At 42.7% G+C, this 17,914-nt stretch overlaps 1 protein-coding gene across 1 annotated transcript; it reads right to left on the bottom strand.

The window, feature by feature from the left end:
* Positions 1-7,568: 7,568 nt before the first annotated feature.
* On the bottom strand, positions 7,569-17,896 carry gnpat (glyceronephosphate O-acyltransferase). The gene is made up of 16 exons (XM_014144452.3): positions 17,745-17,896; positions 17,441-17,629; positions 16,784-16,960; positions 16,471-16,600; positions 16,198-16,325; positions 16,007-16,082; positions 15,484-15,635; positions 15,099-15,229; positions 14,231-14,454; positions 11,019-11,267; positions 10,676-10,755; positions 10,438-10,578; positions 9,906-10,005; positions 9,406-9,499; positions 9,245-9,306; positions 7,569-8,892 (listed from the first exon to the last, which is right to left on the bottom strand). Exons 1-16 carry the CDS (start codon positions 17,766-17,768, stop codon positions 8,849-8,851), a joined length of 2,001 nt encoding a protein of 666 aa, XP_013999927.1. The 5' UTR covers positions 17,769-17,896; the 3' UTR covers positions 7,569-8,848.
* Positions 17,897-17,914: the final 18 nt, after the last annotated feature.

The following is a 17,914-nucleotide window of genomic DNA, read 5'->3' as shown; positions in this document are numbered from 1 at the left end:
GGCATGCAATGATTTCAATCCAGTAATACGTATGTTGGATTTCTACCCCAGGTGCATGATATTTACTGCCATTTCGATGAGAACCTATAGCCAAATGCTCAAGACAGGCTTCATGCAAACGAGTGCCTGCTAAACATTATGCTGCTTTCATTTATTTTATTAAATTACATTGTGAAAGATGTCTTCAATGATTACACATGGGATAGAAATTATGTAAATGTGATGTTCAGTCAATTTTAATGTCTAGCGCAAGTGTATTGCCTAATGTGAAAACGGGGAATGTAAAGGGAAATTTTGAAACATGTATCTGACATTTTTTTCTTTTTGGATTAACTGGTTGTTAAAATAACTAAATGAGTAGATATCATGTTCTGTTTTGTGATTAAACCAATGTACTTATATTTCACAGTAAACTTATATTTTTGTTCAATGGTTGTGTGGTGAAAGATGTCTACAAACAAAATTAATATACAATGAAAGGCTTTGAATGGAAGACTGGCTGTGCTGCAAGCAATGTACCCTGTAAAATGTGTGCAGGTGCGCATCCCCCCAGAACTGCAGCCCAGAAGAAAAATCAGCCAGTGCAGAGAAGCACGAGATTGAAGTTCACTCACCTTTCAAGTTTTAACATGAACTAATTTAAAATTATCAAAGTTTCCCTTTACTGTGGGAATTGTGATCGAATCAATTAAATATTAGACACTTTCAATGCAACATACAGAAACAAAACTAACTATGCAAGACTTAGTATGCAAAACTAACTATGCAAGAGATTTTGTTGTAGGCAATCGGAGTAGGATTATATTGCTTTGAGAGGTATGACTCAGGCCCATATGCCACAGACCGGTGCACCATAACCAATCAGAGGTGCAGTAGGCCTATATGCAAATAGACCATTGCCATATATGGATCTGTGCCATTCCCTTTGAAATGGACTGTTTTTACATGAGCAGTCGTGAATAGATGTCTCCCTACATGTTGCTATGTGTGCATATTTGTTCATAACTTTGCTAGTTAGTAAGTTATTAGCCCAGTTACAAATCATTTTTAGTCAGCAATAGGGGAGTGATTGCTTCCTACAAGAGCACAAAACGTGTACATTTCTAGACATCTTTAAAAAAGGTAGTCAGGTAAAGAGCTTTTTTTTGTCTAAAGGGGCAGTGTTTTATTTTGAGACAGGCTTGAAAGCTAAGTAGCCAATAGGCAGAGGGTAGCATAATTTGTCTGATTCTCTAATAATGGTATGGGAATAATGATGCATTTTATTTAGTAAAATGTCACCTCCTTGTCTGAATGAGCAGCACTTTGTCTTCTGGGTGCCCCATCCTTCCAGGAGAACAGCAAATCAAATCTAAACAAATAAAATAAAATCTACATGGTATCAGGATGAACAGGCTCAAGTGACTGAGGTCCTTGATGATCTTCTTGGCCTTCTTGTGAAACCGGGCAGTGTGCCCCCGGGTGATGCGTTGGGCTGCTTGCACCACACTCTGGAGAGCCCTGCGGTTGCAGACGGTGCAATAGCCTACCAGGCGGTGATATAGCCCGACAGGATGCCCTCCATGGCGCATCTGTATAAGTTTGTGAGGGTGTTAAGGGCCAAGCCGAATTTCTTCAGCTTCCTGAGGTTGAAGAGGTGCTGTTGCGCATTTTTCACCACACTGCCTGTGTGAATGGACCATTTCAGGTCGTCAGTGATGTGCACGGGGAGGAACTTAAAGCTTTTCACCCTCTCCACTACGTCCCCGTCGGTGTGGATGGGGGCATGCTCTCTGCTGTCTCCTGGAGTCCACAATCAGCTCCTTCGGTTTTTTGATACTGAAGGAAGGATTGTTGTCCTGGCACCACACTGCCAATTCTCTGACCTCCTCCCTGTAGGCTGTCTTGTTGTTGTTGGTAATCAGGCCTACCACTGTTGTGTCGTCAGCAAACTTGATGTGAAGAGGGAGTACAGGAGGAGGCTGAGCACGCACTCCAGTGGGGCCCCTGTGTTGTGGATCTGCGTGGCGGAGGTGAGTTGCCTACCTTCACCACCTGAGGTCAGCCCGTCAAGAAGTCCAGGATCCAGTTGCAGAGGGAGGTGTTCAGTCCCAGGGACCTTATCTCAGTGATGAGCTTTGAGAGGACTATGGTGTTGAATGCTGAGCTGTAGTCAATGAACAGTATTTTCACATAGGTGTTTATTTTTTTCCCCTAGTGGAAAAGGGCAGGGTGGAGTGCAATAGAGATTGTGTCATCTGTGGATCTGTTGGGGTGGTATGCGAATGGGAGTGGATCCAGGGAGTTTTGAGATGTGGTCCTCTGTAGCTCAGTTGGTAGTGTATGGTGCTTGCAATGCCAGGACAGTGAGTTTGAGTCCCAGGACCAACCATATGTAAAATGTACGCATGCTGACTAAGTCGCTTTGGATAAAAGCGTTTGCTAAATGGCATATATTATTATAATGACGGTGTTGATATGAGCCATGACTAGCACTTCAAAGCATTTCATGGCTACAGATGTGAGTGTTACAAACACGCTCATAATTTCAGTGGATTAGTTATATAGAATTGTATTTGAAATTCAAAAAAGACAACTAGAGATATCCAGTGGGGAATACCAAGCGATATCAATCAGGGACCTATTCTAGTAGCTTCCTTTCTCTGCCACTTACTTTCCCAGTCATTGTCTGGGAGGGAGAATGGAGTCCATGTGAGTCACTTCCCATCAGCGTACCCCTCAGGCCATCTGAACACTGATGTTGTCAACTTCATATGTATTCCTCTGCAGACACGATGCAACGTCAAGTTGGAATGGGAGAAGGACAATTGTCTGCAGTGAGAAGACTTCACTATTTACCCCAGTCTACTGCTAGAATGCATCACTAAAGTTTCTGTGTGGTATCTGTTTAGCCTGTGGTCACTGGAGCAGAAATAGAAGGGCTATATGCACCTGTGTTTTTCTGGCAGGAGGACTGCAAAGTCAATTAAAACAGCCAGAGGTTGTTGGTGGATGGATGTACAAACAAGGAGAAACATGCATGCCCTATTCAATCAAACAATTCAAATATCACCCATCCTCATGTCTCTCTCATCAGAACCTAATATAACACTGATCCAATTTAGGACATAGGATGTTTCAAATGAGAGTTGATCAAACCACTATGACAGTGCAGCTCAGAAGGCTGATATCCATATTTTATATATAATCACTGTCATTTACCATAGCATCAGACTGCTATCCTCCTCCCTATACACTCATACAGGCCTCTGGAGACAGAAAAAGAGAGGATCAGTGTAATTGTAATTATGAAAACTATTTTGGCAGCCGAGTGCACTCATAAAACGAGAAGGGAAGTTTACCTATCCACTAATTTTAATTAACTAAAGGTTTGCTATTCACTTAATGAAAGGGCTCATTGAGACCCAATGGAACTCATTTTGTCATGCTAATTGGGAAGGCCACAGCCAGCAAGCCTAATGCTGTGTACCCACTAATTTGAATTGTGCTGATCAGCCTGCTGCTTTGTAATTTCATAATTACATTTCCTGTAATGCAGAAATGCACTTGCCTGAGGGTACGGCTAGGCAATGCATCATGAACCGACTTTGATTAAATATAGCGAGGGTATATAGGAGGTGGGAGGAGGAAATCCAGCAGAAGTTAACTCCAGTAATGTGCTGCATGTAGCCTACAATCATTGTGCAGGCATTGGAGAGAAGACTTGTTATATAAAATAAACAATCTGAGCATTACCAACCAATTGACATAATCTCAGTATAGAAAGTTGCTTCCTTTCCTTCTGAGACATATTGAATACAAAAGAGCATTAGATGTAATTTCCTTTCTGTGGCTTATGCACTTAACATTTATAACTCCCCATTGGGCCCAGCAATCTGCATTTTCCAAAGCAGGAAATAGTATAATTATGGGCTTTTTTTCTATACTGGGAGCTTATTAATACATAGGGTAGAATGAATATACTCTATTATATTGGGAGGTATGAGTTAAGGAGCACGCAGCTAAATGCAGGTGCTTTTACAATTATTTACCTTTAATTTAACTAGGCAAGTCTGTTAAGAACAAATTCTTATTTTCAATGATGGCCTAGGAACAGTGGGTTAACTGCCTTGTTCAGGGGCAGAACGACTGATTTTTACCTTGTCAGCTCGGGGATTCGATCTTGCAACCTTTCGGTTACAAATCCAACGCTCTAACCACAAGGCTACCTGCCACCCCAATGAATAGATATCACATTACCTTTCCACATCTTGTACCTTCATCAATGTCTCTCAGTACTGCAAAGGAAATAACAAATTCAGAGGATGTTCTTTGACAATAATGACATCCAGGGGGGATAGAGAACAGGACAAGCCCACAGACACGACACGGAGAAGGCTGCACTTTCTAATGAAGTGTAGATAATGGCATACTTTCACTGCATATTGAATGGACCTGATAAATGCAACCTGATGCATATAAGGCCTTGTAATTATATGAAATATGGCATATGAAAGGAAAATAGCTAAAGACAACACTTAGTTTAAATACAATATACAAATACTATAGCATTACAAAAACATAGAATGGATAAACATTCTCTATGCCATCATTCCCCACATATTTACAGCAGATGCTTTATACTTTGAGTACAACTTTGTTTAACTCATCTGCATCAGGCCCAGGTGGGTGTGAAGGTGTTGCAGGAACACAATATGGCAGATCCATTAGTTCACCAAATACTTTTTTTTTTCTTTATAATGTGTACTTCGAGGATCATGACAAAAATAAAGAGAGCTTGATTGCTCTCTGGGGGGGTTCCGGCTCACCACTTCAATTAGATTGTATTGAATTGTATTACATTTTCTCCAGGCTGTCACTTCATTGCGGTCGCCATCTGAGGAATATTATTTATTTTCCTGTCAAACTTGCACCTCCAGAAATCCCACAGAACCGAGACACTGCTCTGAGAGGGGAGTCGGGGAGCAGAGGGCGGTGTAAGAACTGACTGCTAATGGATCCACTCCGTGGTGAAAGTTAAAACAATGTGTTCAACAACGTGGGACATTCTCACTTGGCAGACATTTCGAATTAGACTCCTAACACGCAGGGGCAGGGGGCTGGCTCTCAGAGGAGCATGGGGAGTGGCATGTCTCTCTGCCATGTCAAGAACTCCGCTCTCTACTTAATGTCACTGACTGTAACATGAAACAACATGTTTTGTCTTTTGAGTCTTCAAAACAACTACTCCTAGTCTCTGCTGCTCCAAACAAGGTATGAGATATCATAACATAGGATGGCTGAATCAAATATTTTTCTGAACTGCAAAGCACTATATCATTGTCATACAGTGCATTCGGAAAGTATTCAGACCCCTTCCCTTTTTCCACATTGTTATGTTACAACCTTATTCTAAAATGTATTAAATAAAAACAATCCTCATCAATCTACACACAACACCCCATAATGGCAAAGAAAAAACAGTATTCAGACCCTTTGCTATGAGACTCGAAATTGAGCTCAGGTGCATTCTGTTTCTATTGGTCATCCTTGAGATGTTTCTAAAACTTGATTGAAATGCACCTGTGGTAAACTCAATTGATTGGACATGATTTGGAAAGGTACATACCTGTCTCTATAAGGTCCCACAGTTGACAGTGCATGTCAGATCAAAAACCAAGCCATGAGGTCGAAGGAATTGTCCATAGAGCTCAGAGACAGGATTGTGTTGAGGCACAGATCTAGGGAAGGGTACCAAAACATTTCTGCAGCATTAAAGGTCCTCAAGAGCACAGTGGCCTCCATCATTCTTAAATGGAAGAAGTTTGGAGCCACCAAGACTCTTCCTAGAGCTGGCCGTCCTGCCAAACTGAGCAATTGGGGTAGAAGAGCCTTAATAAGGGAGGTTACCAAGAACCTGATGGTCATTCTGACAGAGCTCCAGAGTTCCTCTATGGAGAGGGGAGAACCTTTCAGAAGGACAACCATCTCTGCATCACTCCACCAATCAGGCCTCATAGTCGAATGGCCAGATGGAAGCCACTCCTCAGCAAAAGTCACACGACAGCCCGCTTGGAGTTTGCCAAAAGGCACCTAAAGGACTCTCAGACCATGAGAAACAAGATTCTCTGGTCTGATGAAACCAAGATTGAACTTTTTGGCATGAATGCCAAGCGTCACATCTGGAGGAAGCTTGGCACCATCCCTACGGTGAAGCATGGTGGTGGCAGCATCATGCTGTGGGTATGTTTTTCAGTGGCAGGGACTGGGAGACAAATCAGGATCCAGGGAAAGATGAACAGAGCAGAGTACAGAGAGATCTTTGATGAAAACCTTCTTCAGAGTGCTCAGGACCTCAAAACGGGGCGAAGGTTCACCTTTCAACAGGACAACAACCCTAAGCACACAGCCAAGACAATGAAGGAGTGGCTTTGGGACAAGTCTCTGAATGTCCTTGAGTGGCCCTGCCTGAGCCCGATCGCGCATCTCTGGAGACCTGAAATTAGCTGTGCAGCGATGCCCCCCATCCAACCTGACAGAGCTTGAGAGGATCTGCAAAGAAGAATGGGAGAAATTCCCCAAATACATGTGCGCCAAGCTTGCAGCATCATACCCAATAAGACTCACGGCTGTAATCCCTGCCAAAGTTGCTTCAACAAAGTACTGAGTAAAGGGTCTGAATACTGATATTTCTGCTTTTATTTTTCATACATTTTCAAAAATGTATAAAAACCAGTTTTTGCTTTGTCATTATGGGGTATTGTGTGTAGATTGATGAGGGGAAAAAACTATTCAATTCATTTTATATTAAGGCTGTAACATAAAATGTGGAAAAAGTGAAGGGGTCTGAATACTTTCCGAATGGACTGTATATGTTCAGGTGGATATTACACCACTATGCAAATTGCCAAGGCTAGTGGTGTTTGTATTTAGGCAGGAAGTGTTCAAGGAAATTAATGAAATCAAATCAGACTTTCCAAGGTTAACTACTAGGCATCAACCCGTTTCAGTGACTATATCTCACATTCATGATGAGGCCACAACTCCCAGTAGCACACAGAGTAATAGGAAAAGCAAAGATTGGTGTTAAAGACATTTTTTTTTTTAACTGCACTTCCATAGATGGGAAACCCCACCTGACTGGTCTAACCCGTTTTCCACAGAGCCCCAGCAGCAGCACTTCAGTTGAACAGAGTTAATCTGGTTCATGCCCCTTAAATAAAGCATGTCATGAGAAAAAAATATAAGTGCTGATATAGCTGTTAAAAGAGCTCAGAGGCCTGGATTGAGAAGGTAAATAGAGTGTGGTGACTTTAGAGAACCCAACAGTATGTCAGAGAAAAATTGATGGAAGCTAGGGGATTTGCTGGCTGTATTATCTTACTCAGCAGCATGACCACAAAACAACATGATGGAAAATACTTCCCTGATATGACACGTCCATCCACATCGCTTCCCTGGAAATCAACAACCTACAGCATTTCATAGAAGAGGAGCAAGCCTGCCATCTATGGGAAGGTCATAAACATTTCTGCCTATAGATAACCACAACATTCCCCTAGTCCTTAGAACAGTTAGACCATCTACCATTATATTTCAAATTCTTTATTCTGCCTGTAGGTTTACTTCAAAAAGCATCATTGATCAGAGTTAACTGCCACACACACTGTCATATAGTTAAATGTTACTGTACAGCAACAGTAGTCATTAATGTTAGAACAACATTAATTCCACATCAAAAACACATACACATTGCACCATTGTACATGACAGAATGGTAGGGTAACATAGACATGTATACTTTGGCAGGAGACCAGCAGTCAATGCATCTGCTGCACTTGGTAACAGAGATCATGGTCACATTCTTCATGTTTTTGTCAAAGCCGCATTGTAAACACAGTCATATCAAAACAGTTCAGAAACATAGTTCGGTTACACTAAACAAACCAGTAAGTATAGGAAAGGAGAGATTATGGCAAATCCTCAGTGGTCAGGTTACCTTTGTGATCTTAGGTCTTAAGATGTAACTGAGTATTCCACAATAGTCATCATATATCAGAGTAACAATGATGCAGTTGGATATGTAGCGCTGCATATGTGTATAAAACAGATGTAAACAACATATGGCTCTCATGTTTGGATATTATACCCTCAGCATATCTGATGAAATCACAAACTCTTTGGCTTTGATCATGAGAGAGGGTGTTCTACTCCAAATCTGTTTTTATGATATAATAAAATATACTAAATACAATTTCTTACCTACCCAGTGTTAACGTTGCATAAATAGGCTGGTATCCTCAATTCGGTCTGTAAACAACATGATGCGACCCCATTTTTGTAACAATGATTTCTCTGAAAAACACACAAAGGCAACGATCACAGCGGAGGAGAAAGGGAGAGGTCCACACCAACACATAAACACAATACAAACACTCTAACAGACTACACAAGCAGCAATACCACATCAGGCGCCAAAACACCAAAATAACAAATGAAGAATATATTAATGAGTCCAAGCAGTGTTAGAAAACAAACGGGATTGCACAAAACGTGTTAATTAAAATGGTTACTATTTTAATTAGTTTGGCAACCTCGGAAACGTAAAACGTCTCTAGACAGAAACGTAGTTAGTGTGAGCGAAGATCTAAAGAAGTATTTCGGTGTTATTTGTCATATACAAAATTTGAAGAGTGTGTGTGTATGAAAACAGTGTCCCAGATGGCAACCCTGTGAAGTTCCTTTTAAAAAACTATGACAAACAACCTTTGTAGTCAGCAAAGCAGTGCTCTCCTGGAAAATTTGGCATTATGGTAATGAAGGCAGAGTTTACTCTCCAGAGTTTTCATTGGCCCGCGAAGTGAGTGAACTACAGTCGAGCGAGGACAGCTTTCTGAGTGGGAAGTTTGCCTCCTGAAGAGAGTAAAAACAAAATCAACCATCAGGACTCATACACTTGTGTTGTGTAACGGAAAATCCACTATAGGCTAGCTGTCATGCATGTGCCAGTGCCACATCATCCAAAGTGGGTCATGACAACTGCTGTAACAAAAAGTGTAAGTAGGCCAGCCCTCAGTACCTGATGCAGCCATTTGAAATGAAACAGCACTACACAAGTCTGTGTGACTCAAATAAAATTAAATATACCATCATCTTATATAACTTTGTGTCAACCCATCTCTATACAGATCTTCTGCTACAGCAATAAGAGAGAAACTTGGGCTGATCTGAGTCTGATTGATATGACTGATCATTCTACACTTACCCAGTATATCATCTATGGAGTTCACAGCCATCTTGTTCACTATGAGAGTGACTTGATCAGCTCTGAAATTAAAGAACAACGTATTCACAGTCAGAACAAACATTCCCACAGCAAAATGGGACTTCACAACCCAGATATAGGAGTAGTTGAACTGGACTTACACTTTGACCTTTCTTACAGCATCCATACGCAACAAAGCGGCAAGAGCATTCTTCTGCATGTCTGACGATAGCACCTCATAGCACCTCAGGTTTCCTGTGAAAACATAAAACACAGAACGCTCACTTCTGAGAGTTGGCAGTAGCATCTAAAGCCACTAGATGGCAGTTTTCATTGTGTCATATAAACCAAGAGCAAGGGTGGAGACATGAAGCTGCCCACTGGACACAATGAAATGACGTTGAACCAACGTGGAATAGACAGATGTCTGTGCCCAGCGGGTAGGTTTAGCTGGACGTGGACATAAAGCTATGGTTATGGCTAGGGTTAGTGGTTAGTAAGTTAAAATGTTGTTGACAGACAGCTGAACATCTACAAACCATTAATTTGGGACTATCCAAATAAATATATCCTGTTCCACTTGGCTGTAAACTAAAGTTGTTATCCTGCTGATTGAACCCAGACCCTACACAAAACATTTCAGAGAGTGAAGTGAAGGCACCTGCTAGGATGAGTTTGACAGCGAAGCTGCGGACAGCAGGGATGTACTGCTTCTCTGTCAGGCCCTCACTGGCCTCCTCACAGAGGTACCGACACACCACCTAGAGGAGGCGCACACAATAATTCAACACCAGTCAACTCACACACAGACACTGAAGACCACGGAGTGGCACTATCCAAAAGGAATGTGCAGTGCTGATTTGTGGACACCCAGCATGTAACACCATAACGTGACAATGCTCTGGTTATAGAGCTCCCTCTACTGGAGACTTGTCATGAACATTCATATTTCACTGATGTTTCTCCTGCAAGACAGTTGCCACTGTCAAATGAATTGACAACTTTTGGGAACTCCAATGTCCACAATACTGCTAAATCATCAGGCCACTATAAAAGTCTCTTGAGCGCTTTGAGTAAAATGTAAGAAAAGTGTTTTAAGTTATGATAAAGTAATAAAGCTATTATAAAGCCATAAGGAAGTATCATGCTCAGATAAAAGGTTTACATTAGTGCTAGACTGAGGGCCAGTGTACCTGGTAGCCTTGTAGGAATGGTTCCAGCAGGCCATTGAAGAAGGAGAGGATGGGCTGCCCTCTGTCGGTCATCTCTATGTCCTGCTGCGGCATCTGAACAGCACCAGTCTTCACCAGCAGGTAACACGCCTCCTCAAAGTCCTGGACGGATATTCACCATAGGAATAAGTGCATACTAAGAAGTTATTACGATTTTAAATTCCTTTAAATTATTTGTCACTGTGCATTTAAGTATTACCTGGACAGTGTCCCCAGGACAGAGGATGAAGTCATTGGAGAACACGTCCCAAAGGAAGCTGAAGCAGTTGTACACTTCATCTGAAAGATGCAGACTTCATTTAATTAAGTGGAAAAACACACATTCAAAAACCTCAGCCATGTATACTAGCTAGCACCCTATTGGGACGACATAAAAGCAGGTATATTGAGTGGAAACTTAAACTGGGGCTATATACTATATTTCAACCCTAATAAAATATTTCTAATAAGCATCTTTGAGTCCATGAAGCACTATATAAAACCCATGAATGTACTATTATTAGTAAATGAGATCAGAGTTGGCCTACAGCCAGGCCACTCACTCTTCCTAGAGGAGGCTGCGGTGTGCATGGCCACAGCCAGCATGGCGGGCCGGAGGAACACGTGAAGGACCTGGTTCCTGTAGGAGGCACAGGAGAGCACGCTGACGGCTCTGTTAAAGAGAGCCTCCTCTGGGGTCACCGGGCCCAGGGGCTCCCCTACCACCAGACTAACCCGGCCCCCTGAAACACACGCCAAGCCCCTGTGGAGAGCCAGGCTGGACGACACCACCTTCGCTGTGGGAGCATGGTCTGGAGGAGCGAGAGAAAAGAGACAAAAACAAAGAGTGAGACAGAGAAAAGAGAAGGAAGTAACAAGGGGACGAGGCCCAGCAGTGAGCTCTGTCTAGGCGGCACACGCAGGGTGTCTGAGATGATCCTTCAGATCCTGTCACAACATCAGTGACTCATTAAGGATGGCAGGGGAAATCCCCAGAGCAGTGACAAGGGACTGACGTCTGAGGCCTGGAAGGGCCATGAGAGCATCTGGGTGTGGTTAGCAAGCCCAGAGGTTCACACAGAGCTAATTATAAAGCTAGATCAGTCGCTCATACTCAAACATGTATTCTTTTAACATCAAAGGGAACTGAATATCAAACATCATATCGCATCAGGAGCAGTGGGTGTGATAAATAATATAGGGCCAGTCAAAGTCAGTGAGTGAACAGATTCTGCACTTTCAGGTAGAGAATGTTTTTAGGGCTCATGAAACACTTTTGTCCAAGAAAGACCTTGGCGAGGAAATTACGGTTTTTTTCACTGGGTCAATTCCAATACGACCATACCGCAACCAACCCCCGATTACATGTGTGGAGCAGTAAAAATTAAAAATAAAAAAATAGAATTACTTTGCCTTTGATTAAATTCTAATGCAATATGTATGACATTCACTTGTTGCCTGGAGGTGAACCAAATGTTCTGCATTTATATTTGACCAGCAGCATACCACTGTGCATCCCACTGCTGGCTTGCCTCTGAAGCTAAGCAGGATCGGTCCCTGGATGGGATATCAGATGCTGCTGGAAGTGGTGTTGGAGGGCCAGTAGGATTTTTTTTCCCGTTTTTTATTTAAAATGTATTTAACTAGGCAAGTCAGTTAACAACAAATTCTTATTTACAATGACAGCCTAGGAACAGTGGGTTAACTGCCTTGTTCATGGGCAGAACGACAGATGTTAACCTTGTCAGCTCGGGGATTTGATCTAGCAACCTTTCGGTTACTGGCCAAACGCTATAACCACTAGGCTACCTGCCGCCCCTACAAGAAGCACTAGGAAGCACTCTTTCCTCTGGTCAAAAAATAAACACAGCAAAAAAAGAAACGTCCTCTCACTGTAAATTGCGTTTATTTCCAGCAAACTTAACATGTGTAATATATTTGTATGAACATAACAAGATTGAACAACTGAGACATAAACTGAACAAGTTCCACAGACATGTGACTAATAGAAATTGAATAATGTGTCCCTGAACAAAGGGGGGGTCAAAATCAAAAGTAAGTCAGTATCTGGTGTGGCCACCAGCTGCATTAAGTACTGCAGTGCATCTCCTCCTCGTGGATTGCACCAGATTTTCCAGTTCTTGATGTGAGATGTTACCCCACTCTTCCACCAAGGCACCTGCAAGTTCCCGGACCTTTCTGGGGGGAATGGCCCTAGCCCTCACCCTCCGACCCAACAGGTCCCAGATGTGCTAAATGGGATTGAGATCCGGGCTCTTCGCTGGCCATGGCAGAACACTGACATTCCTGTCTTGCAGGAAATCACTCACAGAACAGGCAGTATGGCTGGTGGCATTGTCATGCTGGAGGGTCATGTCAGGATGAGCCTGCAGGAAGGGTACCACATGATGGAGGAGGATGTCTTCCCTGTAACGTACATCGTTGAGATTGCCTGCAATGACAACAAGCTCAGTCTGATGATTCTGTGACACACCGCCCCTGACCATGACGGACCCTCCACCTCCAAATCGATCCTGCTCCAGAGTACAGGCCTCGGTGTAACGCTCATTCCTTCGACGATAAATGCAAATCCAACCATCCCCCTTGGTGAGACAAAACTGCAACTCGTCAGTGAAGAGCACTTTTAGCCAGTCCTGTCTGGTCCAGCGACGGTGGGTTTGTGCCCATAGGCAACGTTGTTGCCGGTGTTGTCTGGTGAGGACCTGCCTTACAACAGGCCTACAAGCCCTCAGTCCAGCCTCTCTCAGCCTATTACGGACAGTCAGCACTGATGGAGGGATTGTGCGTTCCTGGTGTAACTCAGGCAGTTGTTGTTGCCATCCTGTACCTGTCCCGCAGGTGTGATGTTCGGATGTACCAATCCTGTGCAGGTGTTGTTACACGTGGTCTGCCACTGCGAGGACGATCAGCTGTCCGTCCTGTCTCCCTGTAGCGCTGTCTTAGGCATCTCACAGTACGGACATTACAATTTATTGCACTGGCCACATCTGCAGTCCTCATGCCTCCTTGCAGCATGCCTAAGGCACGTTCACGCAGATGAGCAGGGACCCTGGGCATTCATTTGGCGTTTTTCAGAGTCAGTAGAAAGGCCTCTTTAGTGTCCTAAGTTTTCATAACTGTGACCTTAATTGCCTACCGTCTGTAAGCTGTTAGTGTCTTAACGACTGTTCCACAGGTGCATGTTCATTAATTGTTTATGGTTCATAGAACAAGCATGGGAAACAGTGTTTAAACCCTTTACAATGAAGATCTGTGAAGTTATTTGGATTTTTATGAATTATCTTTGAAAGACAGGGTCCTGAAAAAGGGACGTTTCTTTTTTTGCTGAGTTTATATATCCCAATGCCCCAGGGCAGTGATTGGGGACATTGCCCTGTGTAAGGTGCTGTTAAACGGGTCTCGTGAGTAGTGGTGTTAACCCCGGAGTCCTGGCTATATTCCCAATCTGGCCACTTAATCATCACCAGCTCCAATTGGCTCATTCTTCTCCCCTGTAACTATTCCCCAGGTCATTGCTGTAAATGAGAATGTGTTCTCAGTCAATTTACCTGGTAAAATAAGGTTTAAATAAACAAATATTTAGGCCAAGTTGCGCTGAGGCTACAAAAAAACACTAAGCAACAGCATCAAAGAGCTTACTGTATCATTTGAGCTCAACAGGAGAGTTAAAGCACAATCAAATGGTGTGTTAAAGTTAAAAGTAAGAGTTACACTGGGATCAATGTGCATTGCCTATGGCTGGTGTGGATCCTACCAGGCCAGTCGAGGAAGGCAGCATAAGACAGGGCTAGGCCTCGGAGCCAGAGGGTCTGCTCTGTCAGCACAGATAGCTCTAGGCCCTCCAGGTTCTGCAGGAGGAGGGAGGCCATCAGGACCCAGGGCTTCAGCACCATGTTGTCCTCCTGCAGACGCACTATCCTGTAGGCAGTGTCATTCACAAATGACTGGGTCTCCTCCATGGGCTTTCTAGGGATGTGTCTGTAACAGGATAAGACTCCAGTGATTACTGAAGAACATGGCTAACCATCTCAAATTAAAACAGGGTCTCAACTGAATTGTATTCATTTTTTAATCTCAGAAAAAAGCCACTTTAAGTATTAGCTAGTGAGGAGAGTTATGAGTCAGGGATTGACATTGAAGTCTGAAAGGCACTTGCCCATCAGGCATGTCAGGAATATTTTTTGGTTGCCTGAAGATAGAGATATATAAGAAAGAGAGAGAGAAAGAAAGAGATAGGGGGGATATAAAAAATGAATACAATTCAGTTGAGATATAGCCTGCCTTTCACCTACACATCAGAAAGATCAGTACTGGAGTTCTTTGTATTTTTGTTGTTATCATTTATTTTTTATTTATTTTTTAAATAAGAGCAGTCTCAACATGTCCGACTGCCTGAAATTACATAAATTGACTGTTTTTGACTTAATGGGGACGAACCAGAAATATACCTTTCAGTGGAATTCTTTGCAGTCTGGTTGTTTTTTTAACACCTGCCCAATGGGGCAACCTAAAAGCAGGCTCAACTTATTCCCCAGGGAATAAGGCAACACTTAATGTCAATCCGTGTGAGCTATTGTAAGTTATGAGTGTAAGGTTTACCATAAATAGACAGCACAGTGTACCTTGGGAAAAGGTTGTACTTAGAGCGGTTGACCTTGCCCTGGGCCAGACTCCGTACTGACACTGGTTGGCCAAAATACACATGAATGCTGCCATAGTCTTCACTGAGGATTCTCCTGGCTTTCAACAGTCCCTGAAAGGCAAAATAGCAGCCTATGTTTGAGTGTCAATATGCAATTGCCTGGCAATGTGCTGTGTAAACACAGGTGCATGATATCAACTAAGTGAGGTGAGATATCAATGTATGCAGGAAGTAAGTTATTTTCAATCAATGCTGAAAAACCGATTAAATCAAGTGAATGTCTACTTTCTCCAGACAACACCTCTCTTGGTTGTAAATCTGATCCATCAGTACAGTAGAGGACTAGGCACATAGTAGATACTCACAGAGGTGGACTCTTTAGGCTTGGGCACTCCCAGGAGCTCCCTGGCATAGAGAGATTCCTCTAGTATCCTCTCATAACTGATGCTGACAGGCACTAGGTTGACATCAAACACTTCTCCTTTGAAGAACGGTTCAATCACGATATTCAGTAGCCCTGAAATGATGAGAGCCATGGTCCAAAATGATTACAGTGGATTGGTTTCTCATACATCTGCAGACAAGAGCATTGTATTGTTTTGAAATAATGCCACTGCAAAAAATGACATTTATTGGGGTCAATTCTGGCACCTCTCCCGAGGTATATAACAGTAAATCTGGCAATGGTCGCAGAAAATTTCCTGTCACCTAGAATGTTTTTGCTGAAAGAAGAAAACGTCATAAAACAAAAAAGGTAAATGCTACATACTGCACAACAAATGCAGAGCTCAGCAATAAGCTCAATCAAAAGCAAGGAGCCAAGTCAGATATATGAATATAAGGATTTTGGTCAAGCCTCCAATCAAAACAACATGGATGTTTATTTACCTAATTTAGGCGTGAGGGACTTGCATGTTCGGCTTCGTGTACCCTCTAAGAAGAACTCAATAGGTGCAAATCCATTCTAAAGAACAGATTCAGAGATAGACAGACAAATTAAATACTCAGCACTTGCTCCGTTACAGCAACAAAGCACAATAAAAGGACAGCAGAACAGAACAGTAGGTCATTGTACATACCCTCAGCATGGTCTTCACATACTCTGAGAACACAGCCCAGTACAGCTTGTCTCCTCCAAACGAGCGCCGGATAAAGAACGCTCCTGACATCCGGAGCATCTCACCAACAAACTTCATCCCCATGAAATCTTGATCAGACAATAATATCCTCAATACTAAGGTGAGCAACAACAACAGAAATGGCCAAACAAAAGATAAAAGAACAGAGGAGAGAGAGTCTTTACACAGAGTGAACATTAAGGTGTTCAGAGAGACATTGGAGCAGATGCTTACCCATGCCTGCAGCGATGACAGGCAGGGCGAGGTCATAGGTGTATAGGATGTAGGACATCAACAGGAAGTCCATGTAACTACGGTGACTGGGGAGCAGCACCACCGGATGCTCCTGGATGGCCTGTTGGAGCTGGAGAATTGAAAAATGTGTGGATATGAATTCACTTTGTTAATAGGACAAATAGTTAATATCTCATATGTCCCATGCTCCTTTATCTACTTCTTTGCATTACATTTCCAACATAACTCAGAATCAGAATGCTATTTGATGAGGAGCTACCATTTTTTTTATTGTCAGAGTCAGGATACTCACTCTCTGGATGCCCTCCTCGTTGACACAGACATGTTGGAAGAGGGTTTTGAAGGCCTTGCTAAGGGCAAAGGCAAAGAAGCGGACGGTGCTGATCTGGAGCCGGTGGGCCATCTCCTCCAGAATGACAGAGGCCTCTTCTTGGATGATGTCAGGGGCCTCGCCAGACTCTTGTGACACCTGGGCATGATCATCAACCAGAAGGCAGGGGTTATGAATAATACATGTATTGCCATATCCCTAAAGACAGTTTCAGAGTATGTTGTCAATACATTCGTCATTGGTGGTCAAACTAGTTTAAACACTGAAGGGATGGAATTAACATTTACATTTTTTTTACATTTTAGTCATTTAGCAGACGCTCTTATCCAGAGCGACTTACATTTCATACATTTTTTTTTTTGTTTTTTGTACTGTAATTAACCCTTTAGGTGACAAAGTCAAGGATAAACCTGCATGCATGCAAAGCAATGTCAGTTACATTCATGCACACATTTTATCAACACATTTTGTAATCTACATGTAGCCTAAAATTGTGGATCAGAGGGGTTGCGATGTCACTGTGGTGAGGCACAATAGAAGAACTGAGATGTAACACCTATAACCTATAACAACCAATGACAAACTTTGCACATGCGGGCTATGGCACTGATTACCTACTTGATTAATGACATAGTGTAGCTGATCAGATTGGAGAACGATATTCTTGAGCATGTTTGCTTTGCAGGGAGTGACTCCCTTGTAAAGAACCGGTGCATAGCACCTCAACGCGTACTTCAAGTCGCTGGAGTTCCTCCTCTCTTCTAAAATGTCTTCAAAGCCATCTCTCTTTAGCATTGGGTCCCTTTGCTATAACGGGACAAACACAAGAATGTTAAGACAACTGGCACAAAGAGTTGACATTCAACTCAAGTGTCAAACATGTTGGTGGGTGGGGCAAGCTAGCAATGTATAGCCTACGTACCGAATAAAGAGTTTTTGATGCCATTCCTTAGCAGGTATCATAAAAACATAGATGCTGCTTTGGCTGAAGAATCGCCGGCAGAGATTTAAGCTAGATATATATGTTTGACTCGCTGGATAATTCCCAGCTATGAATGGCTACTTCCTTGTTTGTACATTAAACTACGGTGG

The sequence above is a fragment of the Salmo salar genome, chromosome 15 (genome assembly GCF_965601325.2).
Source record: "Salmo salar chromosome 15, fSalSal1, whole genome shotgun sequence".
Lineage (NCBI taxonomy): Eukaryota > Metazoa > Chordata > Actinopteri > Salmoniformes > Salmonidae > Salmo > Salmo salar.
The sequence above is the reverse complement of the archived record's forward strand: the minus strand, read 5'-3'. Positions and strand labels throughout refer to the sequence as shown.

Coding starts and splice junctions, on each gene's coding strand:
- gnpat (XM_014144452.3), bottom strand. CDS start 17,768: ATGGCATCAAAAACTCTTTATTCG. Junction 16,601..16,783: donor ACGAGGAGGGCATCCAGAGA/GTGAGTATCCTG, acceptor TCAATTCTCCAG/CTCCAACAGGCCATCCAGGA. Junction 10,756..11,018: donor CGCAGCCTCCTCTAGGAAGA/GTGAGTGGCCTG, acceptor TGCATCTTTCAG/ATGAAGTGTACAACTGCTTC.